The sequence below is a fragment of the Bufo bufo genome, chromosome 1 (genome assembly GCF_905171765.1).
Source record: "Bufo bufo chromosome 1, aBufBuf1.1, whole genome shotgun sequence".
NCBI classification, from domain to species: Eukaryota; Metazoa; Chordata; class Amphibia; order Anura; family Bufonidae; genus Bufo; species Bufo bufo.
This window is the reverse complement of record NC_053389.1, coordinates 512,952,205-512,972,387: the sequence shown is the minus strand read 5'-3', so window position 1 is coordinate 512,972,387 and position 20,183 is coordinate 512,952,205. Positions and strand designations below refer to the sequence as shown.

Genomic DNA, 20,183 nt, shown 5'->3' with positions numbered 1-20,183 from the left:
TTGCAATAGCTGGAGGGCTGGGCATCCCTGGTCTAAGCTGATTATTAAAACAGTTCTTCCTAAATGCCTCTGGAAAAGAAGATTGTTAGGTTAATATTTACCAGTCCCTCGCTCCACAAATGCCACTGTCCCTTCTGCGCTTGCACAGTAAGAGAAGAACACATATCCAGTAGGGACCTAAGCAAAAGAGCTGACAACTTGTGCGAGCGCAGTGGGGACCTCATCAGAGCAAGGCACTGGTAAGTATTAACCTAACAATCTTCCTTCTACAGGGCATTAGAAAGAACTTTTTTTTAAATAAATAGCGCAAAGAACCACTTTAATAATAATGCAGTCATCTTTTATAGTGTAAGTATTACACATAATGTTATGTAAGCCATTTGTCCAGCCTGCATCTCTGTATGAACATATATGAAGTGCACTAGAGTGCAAGAATTGTGGGGAATACTGTTGGATGAAGGGATGAGAAATAATCGTTATTAGAGAGGAGCCAATATATAAAATATGATAGGCTTGTCAAAAATTTCTTTTTAGAGTATTCTTAAATCTGTGGATATTGAGAATTAACGAAAAAACCAGTGGAGATAATATATCCAAATTGATATTACTTTATTATAAAAAATATAGAGAGAAAGGGCAGGATGGAAAAAGTATACAGAGAAGCAAAGGGCATATATACCACTGGACTATCATGTATCCCCACAAGGCTGATAAGCACTTAGCGGGTACCAGGTCCGTGCTGTGACACACAAGCATAAAATATGCACCAGAAAGGTGTATAATATAACATATACACACCCCAATGGAGAATTGCACAATATACTGCAATTATCTCAACAGAGATTCACCTCCTGACGAAGCCGCTGAGGAGAAACGCGCGTCGAGGTCTTGCGCTTAGGGCTAGGATATCCATTTGGGCTTGGTCATGTCTTCAGGTACGTCCCAGGATTAAGTGTCTATTGAGACACCACTTTAGACACTACCATATACAGCTTCTATATTGGGCCTATGTTATTGATCAGGCTATTCAGACATTATTGTGTGTTGTGTGTAGAATAGGCTGTGGATATTTTTGGTACCAGGCACTATATATATCTATGTTGCTGATGGTTGCCATGGACGCTGGCTGTGGATCGCACAAACATCTATGAATCTCTGTTGAGATAATTGCAGTATATTGTGCAATTCTCCATTGGGGTGTGTATATGTTATATTATACACCTTTCTGGTGCATATTTGATGCTTTTGTGTCACAGCACGGACCTGGTACCAGCTAAGTGCTTATCAGCCTTGTGGGGATACATGATAGTCCAGTGGTATATATGCCCTTTGCTTCTCTGTATACTTTTTCCATTCAGCCTTTTCTCTCTATATTTTTTTTATAATAAAGTAATATGAATTTGGATATATTATCTCTACTGGCTTTTTTGTTATGACATTGTATGTTACTCCAGGTGGAATGTTGAGCTGTTAGGCCTCATGCACACGACCGTTGTGTGCATCCGCGGCCGTTGTTCCGTTTTCCGTTTTTTTTGGCGGACCCATTGACTTTCAATGGGTCCGTGGAAAAATCGGAAAATGCACCGTTTGGCTTCCGCGTCCGTGATCCGTTTTTCCAGTCCGTGAAAAAAATATGACCTGTCCTATTTTTTTGACGGACAACGGTTCACGGACCCATTCAAGTCAATGGGTCAGTGAAAAATCACGGATGCACACAAGATAGTCATCCGCGTCCGTGATCCGTGTCCATGATCCGTGTCCGTTTTTCCTATCATTTTCAATGCAAACTTGACTTATTTTATTTTTTTCACTTTTCATGTCCGTGGATCCTCCAAAAATCAAGGAAGACCCACGGAAGAAAAAACGGTCACGGATCACGGAACAACGGAAATCCGTTTTGCGAACCGCAAAAAAAAACGGTCGTGTGCATGAGGCCTTAATCGTAGACAGAGAGGTTTTTTGTAGGTTAATAGATATTGAGAATTAATCTGATTGTCTAAAGTATCACATTCTTGAGAACTTGTGCACCACAAGCAAAAATAGCAGAACAGCCAGTAGGGTGGTAGACAAAGATTAGAGAGGAGATATAGGATAATGCAGCACTATGGAGAGCTTTGTGGGTGAGAGTGAGAAGTTTACATAGAATTCCACAACAAACGGACAATCAGTGTAGTGACTGGCACAAGTTAAAAGCATTGGTGAAACGCTTTTACAGATGAGTCTGGCTTCTGAATTCAGGATAAATTAAAGGGGTTTCCAAGAGTTTTATACTGATGATCTATCCCTGTGATGGCTAACCTCCGGCACTCCAGCTATGGTAAAACCTATGACTCCCAAGATATACAATTGGCTGTTCGCAGAACTCCATAGAAATGAATGGAGCATAGCTGGATTCCAGAGGTTAGCCATAACTGACCTATCCTCTGGATAGGTCATCAATATCTGATCGATGGGGGTCCAACAGCCGGGATCCATGCTGATCAGATATCTGAGAAGGCAGTGGCATTTGCAGTAGTGCCACAACCTTCTACAGCTTTTGCTAGGTCATGTGACATGTTCATTGGTCACATGACCTAGACAAAGCTCAGTGAATGGGGCTAAACTGTGATACCAATCACAGCTTGTATACAATGTATGGCTCTGTGCTTGGTTTTCTGAGAGAAGGCCGCAGTGCCGCTGCAAGCACCGATGCCTTCTCAAACAGCTGATCAGCAAGGGTCCTGGGTGTCAGGGAATGTAGCATCAGAAAATTACCTATTGTTTAAATCAAGTTTTTATGTTAAAGAGATTTGTTTTAGAAGTTTTGGTGATTAAAAAAAAAATTATAATTTCACAATGTATACTTAAAAGGAAACTAAATCTTTTCTGAAACCACAAAGGTGCAGTGGTGCTTCTCAGAGCTGTTTTGCTTAGCTTTTCTAGTGAGCAGAGTACGGATCCCAAATATTTTCTATGGATCTATACTTTCCATGCTAAATAACCTGAGCAGTACTGCGAAAACCCAAAGATGCAGATCACCCTGAGAAGCAATGATTTAGGTCCCCTTAAAATATCTGGTGATTTTTTAATTTTTTTTCATTTTCAATGCTATTATCTATATTTAAACAATGTATCTAATATCCTGCAGTTTTTACATTGGCCACAAAAGGTGGATTTAGACAGGCAGATGGGCAGCAGGTTGTTAGGAAGAAAGCGTTCCTTCCGCAAAGTCAGCTGCTCATTAAGTGGAGATGAAGCAGTGATTACTTACACAGTACTGGCAGGAGCGAGCAGTAACTATTGCGATTACTTGTCCTCATACAGCTGCATTGTTTCTGGGCAACACGATCTGCTGCCCAGAAATGATAATTTAGGTGCCTGCACAAATGACAGTTTCATCCAATGAACAAGCATTTCATCTGGTGATCTGCTGCACCATTGGACGGGCAGATTGCCGGGAGCAAGCATTCATAGGAATGTTTATTCACGATAAACTGCCCTTTTATCTGGCCATCTAAATCCATCTTAAGCCTAATAAAATCAGTCATCTCATTATCATCACAGGTAGGATTACAATGAAATATAAGACTCTATATTGATAACATGAGATCAACCAGTCACAATAGATGAAGTCACAGCTTATTTACTCCCTCATCATACAACTACCTCTACACAGGTTACAGAAAATGTCTAGAAAACTCTTCCATAAAATGTAACTGTCCCCTCCAGTCTGTCTTTTCTGTATATGGCCCATGGGGACTGCTGTAAAGCATATCTCTAGATGCTGTTAACAACAGCTCAGGTAAGATAGCTGCCCCCATAATCATATGCAGAAAATAAAATAGGAAAATCTATATTTACAAAAAAAAATAGATTGGAAAAAAGAACATGTATCACTAACTGGTTTTATTTAGCAGGAAAAAAAATTACTTTGTCAAATAAATTCCTTTTTTTTCTATCAGTTAAAATGTATACTAGAAACCTACTGATAAAGTGATTTGATTTTACAGAGTTGAATGCAGTTACAATGTGACTATTTGTCTTATTACTGTATTTCCTACATTAATATACAATATGAAAATTGAAAAGATATTCATTTAATTAATTAAAAATACATAAATCTGCAGATATATACACACTTGTCCTGCATTTCTAATTATAAATTAAAAAAAAAAAAAAAAAACACACCAGTATGTTTTTGTTCTAGCTGTGTGTTCAAGATTTCTTTGTGACATCCAAATTAAAGAGATCTTTACCTTACCTATGCAGATAATAAATATTTATATATTCCACAGTGTTAACAATCGGGGTTTCGTGTCTAACAAAACTGTGGCAGCCTGAGCTACTGAATAATACAGGAAATCAGCATCTTTATCTAGTGCAAGGTGTCAAAACACTGACTTAGATGTACATGTCTATTACATACATATACATAAAATACATTTGAGGATACAAAAATCTATCTTGCAACCCTCCCCTTAGAATACAGACATATCCACCCACGAAGTCAAGTAGCAGAATAAATATTATCGTGACAGCTTATGAAACAAAGCTAGAAAAAAGGCAAAAAATGTAATTGTTTAAAGATGGTAATCGCTTTAATATTAACCTTCAAGAGGTGTAAATACAACATGGTAGGGTGTAATAGACACCATAAGGATTACGATATAATACATAAACTAAAAAAATTGAAATAATGACAATAGTGTCATAGAATTAAATTTATTATTAGTCATTGCTATACATGTATGTACTAAATATACATACACATCAATATAAAGCTTCTCTATTAGATAATCAATTACCGTATTTTTTTGCCCTATAAGACGCAACGGCCCATAAGACGCACCTAGGATTTAGAGGATAAAAATAAAAATAAAATATTTTCCATTACACCTTAGGTCAGACCAGCAATCAGACCCTTAATAGTAATCAAACCTCAGCTTATAGCCCCAATCAGACCCCCAATGTCAATCAGACCTCAGATCAGACCCACAATGCCTCAGATCAACCCCCAACCTTCATCCATCTATCAGCCCCCATATGTCAGGCAGCTATCAGCCCCATATGTCAGCCATCAGTCCCCATATGTCTACCAGCAGCACCTACATGTGAGCCATCAGCCCCCATATATTCAGCCATCAGCCCCATATATCAGCCCCTATTTGTCAGCCATCAGCCCCCAGCACAAATAAAATAAAAAAACTCACTTACCTCTCCTGCTCCTGGATGCCAACACTCCTCACCATCGCAATCCTCACCCGTGTGCGCAGCCCTGCACAGCCGATAGCCGAGCCGAGGACCAGGAAGCGGTGAGTACAGAGCTTTCACCGCTTCCCGGTCCTCCGGTACTAATGAAGCGCTTCCATAATGGAAGTGCTTCATTAGTATTCGCCCCAAAAGACGCAGGGGCATTTTCCCCCCACTTCGGGGGAAAATAAGTGCATCTTATAGGGCAAAAAATACGGTAATTGCCATTAGAAATACTTTTAGTCAAAGGATGAAAATGAAAGAAAATATATATATATATTTCCTTATAGAAAGATTTATTTCTATTACTACCAGGTGATACTTTGAATAATGTATTAGGGAATTGCTGGACTAGAAAATCAGTAAAGTAATTACACATTTAGCAACTGAAGTATTCTAATAACAGATAGGACTGTAAGCCTCCCAGCAAAATTATTCTAGGGGTTTCACAGAGGTTCATTGCTGTTGATACTCCAGTCTTCAGCAAAGTGTTGGGGAACACAGCATCAGGTGTTCAATTCCAATAATCACCTAAGCATTTTTCATTCCTATTAAAAGCAATGGGGTATCCATGAAAGGCATTGATGTGCCAGGTCTACCAAAGTAGGAGGTGGTCTTTGCAGCCGATCTCTTCTCTCGCTTATGGATGACGGTTTTAAAGTTACTATGTCATTTGAAACTAATTTATAGGGTAAATCACATTTTGACCTTTTTGTCAAATATTTCAATGAGCTACTAAAATGAACAACAATTAAAAGGAACCAATCAGGAGCTTCATGCTGATCCAAATATCAGTCAAGTCAAGCTGGACAGGGAGAAGCCATTTCAAAGGCTGCAGTGCAGTCTAAAAATGAGTCAGTGACAAGGGGGTGGCTACCTGCTGGCCTGTCGCCACCCAGCTTGGCTTGATTGACAGATCTCTTGTTAGTTATGTAACGGGAGAAAGGTGTCAATCAAGCCAAGCTGAGTGGGGAGAAGATGGAGCTGCCCCTGTGATTCTCTGCCCATTCCCAGCTTGAGATTTTATGCTGCCCATGGTCTGGGCAGCCACAGGCTCATGATGGATTCCCCTTAAACTAAATTGTTCATAGGAAGATTTTAAAAATACATTACAGTTCTTAAACTTTATGCCTTGTCAGGCAACTGACTGACAAATTTTGACAAAAAGCCAGCCTTTGTCTGCACACAGGCACAATAAATAAAATACAGTACAAAACTATATAGATGTAGTGAAAGCGTGGGATTATCCAAGAGAATTACATGGAGAACTATATTAGGTTTTTGAGAGAAAGAGCCTTTGTTCCCAGAAAAATAATTGAAAGCTAGGCATTTTTTGCAAACTTTTTTTTAACATTCTGCAATAGGGACTATTAATTCTAAACAGATTTGGATTGTTTTTACACAGTCTGTGTAAATTAGGTCCAGAGGTGTAAGAGGTAGATTAGCAGTCAATAAGGATATATATTATATTCTTAAATAACTCAATAAGACAATATATGATCTTGCAATAAGCATTCCATAGATAGAGAGTAAGCAGAACATAAAACAAAGGTACTTTTAAGAATATGCATGATGATAATGTACATAGTCACACTTCTATAATCCCAGGCACATGCCGTTTTCCTGTATGACTGGGTTTTAAATCAAACAATGTTAACTTTTTAAAATATTATTTCGATCTGACAGCTGTTAGGGATCACAAGGTAAATGGATTCAGACAATTCTGACCTAGCTTCAGGCGAAAAAAATGAAAACATCAGAAAACTCACTAAAATGAAAAGTTTGTCAGATTTACTACTAGATTTAGAAAAATAAAGAATATAGCCATAACATGGATATCCAGGAAATGTTGTTCCCATGATGTCAGATGCAAAGGTATTTACCCAAATCCTAGGATTGAAGTCCTACATTATGCAGTATAAAATTGCACCTCATAAATATCTGGCTACAATATGAAAACATTTCACAAAGTTTAGATTCTCAATAATTGCAACATATAGCCTTATGTGAAAATCTGAAATAAATGCAGAGTAAGGCTGGAGTTTTCTGTGTAACAATTTCTAAAGTGGCAATAACTTCAGACACATGGCACTATATGAAGGCTAGCGGGGCTTGGTTGTGTAACTACAAACACTTGTTACTGCTGTGGGGATTCGCTCTAGTAGTGAGGATTAGCGGGTGCAGCACAAAGGCAAAGTATAAGTTCTTGGTTCAAAACATCAGTGTTTATTCACACGTGAAAGCAAAACAAAAACGCAAGTTGCTTGGTGATCGTTCACACACATGAAAAGTTCATATACAAAACAGTCACCTTTTCGCCTGCATGTTACTTCACACCCTGTTTGAAGTTATGCTTTGTCAAGTCCACAGGCAGGCGTTAGGTGGCCTGTTTGTCCTCACAGGGGTCTGAGCCCTCCAGCCCAGCTCAAGCCACGGATCCCAACACACCCCTTAGATCACAGCACACAGACCTCCTGAGCTCCACTGTCAAACGGAGGTAATCCTTCCCACCTGGCAGTGCTGGCTGGTTTTTATGCCTGGCAAAACCCGGCCTGGAACATGGGGAGCAGTCACCCACTTTGACTACTCCCAGTAAGAGCCATCCCGGATCAGCTATTACAGCCATACTAAGTATCAAGGTGTCAAACAACTGCTGCTGACACATAAAAACCGGCTCTTACTCCACCAAGGCCAGGAACCTCGGTGACACGTACCTATCATCCACGATGATTTCTTGTACCTTCTTACACTGCCTATTTATTCCTAACAACAAATTGATATGTTGCTATTTAAAAGAAGGATATAAATCTAAGGCCTCATGGAAAAATGTGTACCCATTAATGTAAGCACAGTGCTGGGAAAACGAGAAAATAACAACGTTTCATATGAAAAGTATCTTGACTGCTGAAGCATATAGCTTTAGATAAAGTGATATATTAACCTGCTTAATGAATATGCATAAAATGAACAGGTGTACACATCATGTCCACCCAATATTTGGAAGAACTAGTAGCTAGTGTTGAGCAAACCGAAGACAAACAAATTAACTTCTATCAGAATTTCAGGAAAAATTTGATTTGCCACAAAGCGGAATTTTCTTGCGATCTTCGTGATAGCAAATCTATTTTTCCAGAAATGGCGCCAATAAAAAAATAAATTAAAATAAACATGCTCCCCTCATCCATTTGCTCATGGAGAAGCTGTCGTGATCATCTTAAGTGAAGAAACTTTTGTGAGAGGTTGACGTGTGACGTGATGATCAGTGATGACGTCACTGCGCCTGGCCAGCGTGATGATGTGATGACATCATCACATCACAGTGAGAGACTTTGTGCGGTGTCTTCAATCAAGATGGCTGCGACAGCCTCTCCATGAGCAAATGGATAAGTGGAGTTTTTTAACTCTATTAACCTCTGAAAGGTCTTCATTTTAATCTCAGATGCCGCAACCCGCGATGAACGCAGTATCTGAGGGATTCAATGATGGGGGATCACAGTTTCCTGTCATTGTGCCCTCTGCATACAAAGGAATGCGCTTTGTGACAAAGCAGCCAAATCAAATTTTTCATAACTTTGCTCATTACTACTAGTAGGCATACCAACTCTGATAAGAAAGAAATATTTATTCAGCAAGTTAAACTGATGTGTTTTATTCAGGGTTTCAACCACTATGTTGAAATATTAGATACATTTGTGTTCCAAACAGATTTATGAGCAAATTTATACTTTTTAACTCCAAAGTTAAATTAAGAAAAGTTTTATGAATTCAGGAGCATAAAGAATTCTTCAAGAGTGCCCGTAAAAAAAAAAAAAAATAGCAAGGGGGGTAAATGCTTGTCTAGCATGCCAACTTTAAAAGCTTCACCTAATTTGCATGGAGGGAAAATTAATTCTACTTAATGGGAAACTTATATGGCCTCATGCACATGTCTGTCTGAATTTGTGTCTTTAAAAAATAGATTTGCAAAATATGGGTAGCTTCTGTGTACATACTGTATTTTAATAACTCTCATCAATAAAATAGGCTATTCTCATCTGCAAATAAGGACATAAATAGGACCTACACTGAGTGTGAGCCTTTATCACAGTGCAAGACATTTGCATCCCTAAACATTAATTGTGCCAAACCTAGCTTGTTCTTTTCTATGTCTATGCTCTCTCACTGGGCAGAGTGGTAAAAAAAACTGCTTAATGATTTATTGGCTTCTCTCCAGCTTCTTATTGCATACTAGTGTGCGAAGGTTTAATAGCTGCATGATCCTAGCTATGTATCAGTATATACATAACAGTACATGGGAAAGGTGTGAACTGTGGACGAACAACCTAAGGCTACTTTCACACTAGTGTTTTTTCTGGATCCGGCAGGGTTCAGCAAAAATGCTTTCATTACTGATAATACATCCATCTACATCCGTTATGAACAGATCCGGTTTTATTATCTTTAACATAGCCAAGGTGGATCCATCATGAATTCCACTGAAAGTCAACGGGGGACGGATCCAGTTTCGATTGTGTAAGATTGTGTCTGAGCAAAACGGATCCGTCATGACTCACAATGCAAGTCAATGGGGACAGATCCGTTTTGCTCCGCATCCCAGGACGGAAAGCAAACCGCAGCATTCCAGTATGACATTGGAACGGAATGCATTTTGGAGTGTTCTGTTGAGTTACGTTTTATTCCCATTGACAATGAAGCATTTTTTCCCGGTATTGAGACCCTATGACGGATCTCAATACTGGAAAATATTAATGCTAGTGTGAAAGTAGCCTAAGTAAGTGATCCTGCACAACTAGACATCCTTGGATAACAGTATATAGCCTAGTATATCAATAGGAAAAATTGCAGAATCAGTTGTAATAAATCGGAAATTAATAAAACTTATACACAAAACAATGGTCAATGAATACATTTTACATTGGATGACATAGGCTATTAATGTGACCTTTTAGAAAATGCTTTTTGAAGTAGCAGCCTATGACAAAGGCAATATGATAGTTTATTACAGTAAAGTACATTGTGATGTACTCTAGATGCAATTGTGATCTCTTAAATTTAAAGCTCAAACAAAATCGCATTTTCTGCACATGCAAAATATTATTTTGTAAAGCCTTGATTAATTTGCTGCTATCATTAATTCCCTCCTACCCCATAATCACATTAAAGCATAATAGGCTCACCGTTGTAGGCACTGGAACAATCTCAAAGTGGAATGACAGGGGACTGGAATGATCCTTTTGTCAAGAGGAGTGACAAGGAACTTGAATGATCTGAAAGTGCAACAACAGGGGACTGGAACAATGTAAAAGGAAAAGATACAGCAATAGCTATGACCCAAACTAAGAAGAGTAAGAAACAGTGAAAGTCAAAGACAGAAAATAAAATTGGAATGATTCTAACAGACAAGGCATGGAATTCCAAGGCTGTATGTATCAAAAACATTAGCAAACACAGAGTAAAGCATGTAAGAGAGGAGATGTGCAATGGATGACTTCCATACTGATGTACTAACGGAAAAGGCTAAAATGTCATTTAAAACACACAGTATCTCTATATATCTGTTCAACAACTATAATAGATGGTGAAATACAAAAATATAGTGTAGGATACTTTACTATATTACAGTGCTTAAGCAAGGTAATGTTGAAATTCACACACAGCAGATTTTGTGCAGATAATGCTGCGACTATTTCATTCATTTGAATAGAATTTGCAATCTGAAGAGGTTGCCTCATTGTTTGCAGATAGGCTCACACAATTTGATCAGAATGTGTGGTAAGAACCTCAGATGTCTAATTGACTATGTATAGTAAATTCAGAAGCAATGCAGTTCTAAATAATGTATACATGATTTGATCCATAATTCATAATAATCCATATATTAAATGTTTGCACATGTAGTGTTTGTTTGCTTTTTTGCACCATAAATCCAAATAGGGTTTGTGAACATTCTAGGGGAGATTTATCACTGTTTTAATGCTTTTGTGGTGCAATAGTCACAAACTAGCGTGCACACCATATTTGTGCCATAATTTGAGACTTTTAAAACTTTTAGCAACATTTCTAAAGTGGCGATTAAAGTGGTTTGGCTTAGTGAGGGTGTTGGAAAGCCACGTGCCCTACCATAGTTATAATAATTTATGGAAGAAACTTTTGTAAGTTATAGCTCAAGTCTACATCAGCCTAGATTTTAATTTTTGATGCATGGAGAGTCAGAGATGCTCCTAATTTATTTTGAGGCTTCTGCCCTCTTAATAAATTAGGCATATCTCATTTCGACACACAGGAAATTAAGAATGGCATAGGAATTGCCAGTCTTGATAAATGCTCTGCTACCCCATGTTCAGGCTACAGAAACAAACCATTTTGGAACAGAGTTCTCCTGCCAACATTTCTGTAACAAGTCTGCCACAATATACAATAACAGACTTCAACAGAAATACTATCACAAAAATCTTAGGTATGGGGTATGCTTTAGTAATAAAAATAAATAAATAAAAATACTCTACATGTTGATGACTTCAAGAACAGCAGTTTAGATTATATGATTTTTAATTCCACACTATGGTAAAAAAAAAAAAAGCCAAAACTCATGCATATAGAACTGTGGTGTTTTCCATCCATTACTTTGGACGATCTGATCACTTTAATAAAAAAAATTTTTATTACAGTAAAGTTCTACAAAGATAAAATATTTATTTGGTTGAAAGTATGGCAAATACATAGTCCCACCTAAAACAAATGCATACAATGTGGGATCTCTTGTGGGCTCTTCTCTTTGCAAAGAGATGTGCTAGATAAGTACTAATAATTATAGGCTGCCGCATGGCCGTCAACATCAAGACCATACTTTAAAGTTGGATGAGTGCATGATAGTTTAAAGTAGAGTTTATTTTAGTATAGCAGAAAGACTAAAAATAGTAACACAGAGAAGACAGAATATATATGTGCCATACTTTGTTGGTTCGTCCATCTTCACAATTTTCTAACAACTATAATATTGATGGTCTACTTGGACATGTTCTATCAAGTTAAGTACTACTTTTATAGCAGAATTCAGTAAAAAATAAAGTAGAATATAGCCGAGCATCTCAGGATCCATAAATCATGGCTTTATGCAAGTAGTTACAAAATGTTTTAGGCAACTTCCGTGTCCTTATTAATGGCAGTATCAGTACCTGTTACCTGTTACAGTACTGCCTGTTTCTTGATTAAAGTCCCGATTTATGGATCTTGCACAGATAATGGGAGCACAGAAATGAGTGACTTGTATACAAACTTATACTTAGGAATTATACTACCTACATCTCAAATAATATGGTCAGATGGCTCTTAAACTGCAGGGGGAATGGATCCCATTTATTTAATACATGCATATCTAAGTAAATGCAAGACTATAGTCACATGACATCATACACATTTTATATACACTGCCAGTCCCAAAAAAAAAGTTGCAACCAAAAATATTTAGTTGGACCGCTTTTAGCTTTGATTACGGCACACATTCGCTGTGGCATTGTTTCGATAAGCTTCTGCAATGTCACAAGATTTATTTCCATCCAGTGTTGCATTCATTTTTCACCAAGATCTTGCATTGATGATGTTAGAGTCTGACTGCTGCAAACAGCCTTCTCCAGCACATCACAAAGATTCTCAATGGGGTTAAGGTCTGGACACTGTGGTGGCCAATCCATGTGTGAAAATTATGTCTCATGCTCCCTGAACCACTCTTTCGCAATTTGAGCCCGATGAATCCTGCCATTGTCATCTTGGAATATACCCGTGCCATCAGGGAAGAAAAAATCCATTGATGGAATAATCTGGTCATTCAGTATGCTCAGGTAGTCCGCTAACCTCATTCTTGGAGCACATACTGTTGCTGAACCTAGACCTGACCAACTGCAGCAACCCCAGATCATAGCACTGCCCCCACAGGCTTGTACAGTAGGCACTAGGCATGATGGGTGCATCACTTAATCTGCCTCTCTTCTTACCCTGATGTGCCCATCACTCTGGAACAGGGTAAATCTTGACTTATCAGACCACATGACCTTCTTCCATTGCTCCAGAGTCCAATCTTTATGCTCCCTAGCAAATTGAAGCCTTTTTTACTGGTTTGCCTCACTGATTAGTGGTTTTCTTACGGCTACACAGCTGTTCAGTCGCAATCACTTGAGTTCCCTTTGAATTGTGTGTGTGGAAATGCTCTTACTTTCACTATTAAACATAGCCCTAAGTTCAGTTGTTTTTCTTCAATTTGATTTCACCAAACGTTTTAGTGATCGTCGATCACGATCATTCAGGATTTTTTCCCGCCACATTTCTTCCTCAAATACGATGGGTCCCCACTATCTTTCCAGTTTTTAATAATGCGTTGGACAGTTCTTAACCCAATTTTTGTAGTTTCTGCAATCTCCTTAGATGTTTTCTCTGCTTGATGCATGCCAATGATTTGACCCTTCTCAAACAGACTAACATCTTTTGCATGACCACGAGATGTGTCTTTTGACATGGTTGTTTAAGAAATGAGAAGCAACTCATTGCACCAGTTGGGGTTAAATAACTTGTTGCCAGCTGAAAGATAATCGCCCATGCAGTCATTATCCAATAGGAGGCTCATAACTATTTGCTTAGTTAAATTCAGGTGACAACTTTTTTTTGGACAGGCAGTGTATATCCTTATTACATGGTAAAAAAGGATTGTATTATAAATTGGATTGTGTTGTTTAATGCCTACGGACTACATGAGCAAGTTATCATCATAAAGGAATGGTGGTTTTTTGAGTTTGGACCTTTTAGATAAAAGCATGTTTAAATGTAGTACATAACCAATTTACCAATTTCTACTGACTAATGACATATACCTGCTTATAAAACTTGTCTTTTAGATCACAATAAGCTGTAATTTGTTCCACAATTTTGAGCAAATTATTAGGGAATTTATAACATAGCGTATTGAGTAGATAATCTATATTTAATCCTGATAGTCTGGAATAATAGAGAAGCAGGAATGAAATTCAGGAACATCACTTGTGAAAGAACATAGAGGGTAAGGGACAACATTGTTTCCACAATTGCATATCATACCACTATTAGATTGCTTTTATATAAAAAAAAATATGGGAGGGCTAGCCTTATAAGCATTGAGAAGCAATTCAAAGCAATCATAGTGTGTTGGCAAAAGAAAGCATTATCGCACACAACCAGATCATCTAAGTCTCATAATACTTCATCTTTTTCTCAATAGGATGAAGAAAGAAAAGTGTGGCAGGAAGAAAAAGTACAAAAATAATTTCAATCAGCAGAGGCTGCTAACCAAAGACATATTAAAGAAATCTTAAAATGAGAACATGTGAAGCAATTAAAAAAGATATCTGGCCATCTAAGATTGTAATATTAAAGAAAATGGAATGTAATTTTATGTGAGAAAATAAATAATGATTGTCAGCAGGAGAAAATAAGAAAACAAGATTATGCTAGTGAGAAGAATTTCCCCTAACATGCTCTTCTAAAATGAGGCCAATGAAATTATTACTATGTAATATATGGCAGCAACAAGATTGACCTATCTACCTCAAGGATTTAAGTCCTTCAACATTAGTCAAATCCTAAAATGTTCCCACAGTCAGATATTACTATTTTACCTCCGCATATAAAAATTTGAATTTGGTATAATTATTTTTTTTTTAAATAACAACAAATACCCAAACATTATAGGCATCTCTGTATCCCAAAATGCTTGTACTATTAAAATATAAAAATATTTAATCCATATGACAAATGATGTAACAGAAAAAAAAATTATATTGGCCAATTTGCCATTTTTGTTTCTTCACCTCCCCCAAAAATTGAATAAACTGATAAAAAGGTATCACTAAATACTGAAGATCGCCCCTCAAAAAATGAGCCCTCTAACAGCTCCACAGACATAAACATAAAAAGTTATGGGGGTCAGAATATGGCAATGTAAAGAGAAACTAAATTTTTTCAAAAGTAATTTTTTTCCCCCAATATTAAAACAAAAAAAATATATATATGTGGTATTGCTATAATCATACTGACCAAGAGAATGAGGGTAACAAGTCAATTTTACCACATAAGGAACAACTTAAAAACTAAACCCATAAAACTGTCTGAGTTGCATATTTTTTTACAATTCCACTCCCCTTTGGATTCTTTTTCTAGCTCCCCACAACATCTTATGCAATATTAAATGGTGTCTTTAGAAAGTACAATTTCTTCTTCAAGAAACGAGCCTTCATAGGGCTATGAAAACAGAAAAATTGAAAAGTTATGGCTCTGGGAAGGCATGGAGTGAAAAACTAAAATGTTAAAACTTCCGGGACTCATAGGGTTAAATATGTTTGTTTTCTTTTTTTCTGGGTACATTGAAACTTGCACCCTATACTAGTGAGCATTCCCTGCTTGCTTCTATATGTAGTACAAAACCAATTAACCAATTTCTACTGAATAATGACATATACAGTTGCAAGAAAAAGTATGTGAACCCTTTGGAATTATATGGATTTCTGCACAAATTGGTCATAAAATGTGATCTGATCTTCATCTAATTCACAACAATAGATAATCACAGTCTGCTTAAACTAATAACACACAAAGAATTAAATGTTACCATGTTTTTATTGAACACACCATGTAAACATTCACAGTGCAGGTGGAAAAAGTATGTGAACCCTTGGATTTAATAACTGGTTGAACCTCCTTTGGTCACAGCTAAGACAATATCCCGTCAAAGGGAGTAATGATTACGGGTGGTATGTATTATTATTTAGTCACAGGGTACCTCCTGTTATAAAACATTGAACATTAATGTTGATTACATATAAAATAACAAACAGCCACAGACCAACAAAACACAGAAAAAAGAAAAGAAAAGAAAAAGCAACACATCAGGGATGGATGTATACTGTGTATACTCTACGGAGATGTTCCTGTTCCTCAGTCAATGCTTGAGGACACTGGGATCTGGGCAGGTTGGTCGTATATTGATTTGGGCCTATCCCTAGATTTGGCCCTATACTGCATGTGCCCTGCCTAAAAACGGAATAGCTGCCCCAATAGGGGCGATCCCATGTTCAGAAACCTCCTGGAATGCCCTAGACTGACCCTCTTGTGGGATTGTGGGCAGAGCCTTATCGGATGCCTAATTGATGATGGCCTAGTCTAGGTACAAAAAATAACAAAGCTTCCGTACAAGGAGCAGTAGAGCACCACAGCTATAGATGAACTGTGTATTGATCAACAAACGCTCTACACAATGTGTTGTCTAAATGATACAAGAGAATGATGATATCCAATATATACGGTTATCTATGTACATATTCTCCAAACCTGCTGAGTACATATATTGATATAGTTCACAGTACAACTGTTTAATAAGATGCCAAACACATTATTGGTATAGATGTAATGTTATAGGTGCCTGGAATTGCTGCCCTAGAAAAACACATAAATAGGCACCTTGAACCCAACGCGTTTCGCTCACACCAATAACCTGGGCTCATCAGGAGACACTTACTTCAGTGTCCTAATAGGCATCAATACTTCAGTAAAGATAACTTAGTATTCCTTCTCATTACTGACACTAATAAAGTTGTCATACATAACAAACTGTCATGTAATTGTAACAGTACGTTAAACATTCATGATAGATAACTCTTTTGATATGATATAATGGCTCGTCCTTTCAGACACACGAACCAGATCAATAATCTACACACTTGTTTCTAATGGAGGTGATTCCCATGAAGTAGAGACCCGGCAGGGCCAAGATGCTCAAAGGGTACAACACCGTATCAAGGTAGATAGTGTTAGTAGCATACCAGTAAATAGCCAAGTGGGGAATGATCACATATGATAGCTAGTGTGTACCATATCATACAAGATAAACAATGTTACTTGCGTGCCCAGACTAAGTATGGATGGTCCCATGTAATCACTGAGATGTGTGACATGCCAGGGGTGTTCCGATTTGACCCATGATGGTCTGTAGGAGAACAGGGGAAAGTGGCCAATTTAGCCAAAACAGTCACCCTATTACTGACCTAGTCGCAATGGAATTCGGGTCGTCCTTGCTTCCAAACACTTACCTATGTCAGCGCCTCACTGGACTCTATGTGAGGTCGCTGGCTTCTATTTGGAATGTGGTTTAAATAGCCCGCCTAGTTAACAGGTGGGAGGGGCCAGTGGCGGCGTTCTCGCCATCATTAATGTGCGTCTGCAGGCGTTACCGATGATGCAGTACACCCTGCTTCGCCACGTACACTAGTCACGTGACGGCGCGTCACTTAGTCACCAGTCACGTGACACCAGCATGCCTCGATGTGAAGTAGGGGCGCTTGGTGATGACGTAGTATGCATCACCGCATCAATAATCACATGACGACGCGCTGCCACATCATCAGTCACGTGGTATAACAAGTAATCACGTGATGACGCCGCGCTTACCTATGCTGGCCAGATCATATGATGCTGCTACCTAAGCCCCCATTCTTTTATGGCATCCACTAACATGCCCTATTATAGAGAGGTGTTTAAGCAGACACCGTACTGCTCTGAGTCAGAGTGTACATCGGAGTGTTAAGACCTATCCATAATCTCACTGGCACACAAAAACGGAAGCTACCGGTGGTTGGGTTAATGGTTCTACGTGCATGTCTGACAGGAAACATCCATACTATCCATTCTATTTCTGTGCCAAATAAATGTGGGCAGGAATATTCATTTTGTTTAAAATTTAAATTACTTAATGTCAGGAGAGAGTGGGAACGTATAGTGTAGGAGACGGCTACAGACCCTCCCCTTCTCATAGTCGACACTATACTACAATGTTCACTCACTCCTTTATAGCTAAGTCATGGTCAGCTATAAAGAGCAGGAGAAATCAATATTCTCATTTAGTCCCATTGGTGACATAGTGTTTAACATATGAATCCATTTAGACTCTTTCTGTTTCAAGATAGTATCTATGTCCCCTCCCCTGATAGAGTGTTTGATCGTTTCTATCATGGGGAAGCGTAATGTGTTGGGATCCGCTCCATGCTGGAGCACAACATGTCTAGACAGTGGTTTGTCGCGTTTATGGCGAACGTCACCCACATGCTCCAATATTCTCTTTTTAAAGGCCCTGCATGTTTTCCCAATATACATCAGGCCACACCTACACTGTGCCATATAGACAAGGCCCACCGTATTACAGTTTGCAAAAGTGCGAGCTGTATACGTGTAATCTTGATTAGCGTTTGAGAAAGAGTTCCCCACTTCAACAAACGATCAGGCCTTGCATCTCCCACATTTATGGGTGCCGCATCTTCTATCCACAAGCCAGGTGTTTGGCGCAGGGGACGCTTCAAAGTGGCTATGTACTAGTTGATCCCCAATACTACGGCCAAGTCTGAAAGTAATAGATGGATGTTCAGGGAGAAGATCAGTCAGATCCGGATCAGACTTAAGTAGTGACCAATAACGTCTTATTATTTCCCGGACCTGGTGGGACTCAGTGTCATAGGTGCCAATAATCCTTATGACATCTTGCAATGTTTTATTTTTCCCTTCAGAGTGGATTAATGCAGATCTGTCTACAGACTCCGTATGACTCCAGGCCTCATATAGGCATGCGTCAGAGTAGCCCCTCTGTTTAAAGCGATGAAACAATATAGAGGCTTTTCTCTTAAAATCGATCTGATCCGAGCAGTTTCTGCATACTCGCAGGAACTGCCCTTTAGGGATACCCCGTTTCAGCGGCTTGGGATGGAAACTTTCCCATCTAAGCAAACTGTTTGTTGAAGTTTGCTTTCAAAACAATGTGGTCGTTAAGGTGTTATTAGCACTTTGTAGATCCAGGAAAGTTATAGTCTGATACCGCAGCTCATATGTAAAAAATAAACCAATATGGTTTATGTTTAGTTCCTGCATAAAACATTTAAAGTCATCTAGAGTCCCGGACCAGAGTAAAAGAATATCGTCGATAAATCTCGACCAAAATGTTATATACCTAGTCCATTTCATCATATCATCAGTGAAGACAATAGTGTCCTCCCATCAGCCCAGGAGCAAGTTAGCGTATGTCGGAGCGCATGGGCTCCCCATCGCTGTGCCCCTGAGCTTGTGGTAGAAGCGGCCATTAAAACACAAAATAATTGTGATTCAGCGCAAAGTCTAAAAGCCGTATCACAAAATGATTGTGGTTCTTTAGATCAATAGATCTAGAATCTAGAAAGTACTTTACTGCCGCCAGGCCTTTATTGTGAGGGATCGACGTGTAAAGGGCTTCCACGTCAATGGAGGCCAACCAAACCCCTGGGTCTAGTGTGATGCCTTCAATGCGTTTCAGCAGATCGGTTGTATCACAAAGATACAATGGTAGTGATGTCACAAAGGGGCGTAATATCCTATCAATGTAGGTGCCCACGTGTTCCGTAAAGCTCCCTATCCCAGATACAATAGGACGACCCTTGAGGGGGACGATACCTTTGTGGATCTTTGGAAGACAGTAAAATGTAGCCACCTTAGGGTTTGGTGGTCCAAGATAATCGCGTTCCTGTCGATCAATAAGTCTCCCCTCAAGGGCCTCCTGCAGGATCTGAGATAGTTTCTGTGTATATACTATGGTTGGATCATGTTTCAGTAGCTCATAGCTAGATCTGTCGGATAAAAGAGATACACACATATCGCAGTATTGTAGATTGGACATCACCACCACATTTCCCCCCTTATCTGATGGTTTGAAGATGAGGTTCTTATTTATACTCAGGTTACGTAGTGTTTCCATCTCCATAGATGTATAGTTTTTACTTATACCACTTGGAGTAGGTGTAATATTTTCTAGATCTCGAGTGACTGATTTCAGAAATAAGTCTATATGAGCTTCTCCTAATGTTTTCGGAGGCATTCTGGTGCTTTTGTTTTTAAGGTTGGTAAATGGACCTTGGTCTTTA

General features: G+C 38.6%; 1 protein-coding gene across 10 annotated transcripts in view; it reads right to left on the bottom strand.

Annotated features, from left to right (window-relative positions):
- The window catches only part of FOXP2 (forkhead box P2), a 271,775-nt gene that overhangs the window by 8,618 nt on the left and 242,974 nt on the right, over positions 1–20,183 (bottom strand). For 8 of the 10 annotated variants that reach the window (XM_040411193.1, XM_040411186.1, XM_040411206.1 and 5 more), the window contains one exon: positions 10,407–10,496. The exons of the other annotated variants lie outside the window; for them this stretch is intronic. In XM_040411193.1, coding sequence (XP_040267127.1) covers positions 10,407–10,496 — 90 coding nt within the window. The remainder of the gene's footprint in view (positions 1–10,406; positions 10,497–20,183) is intronic. 10 annotated transcript variants of the gene reach the window in all.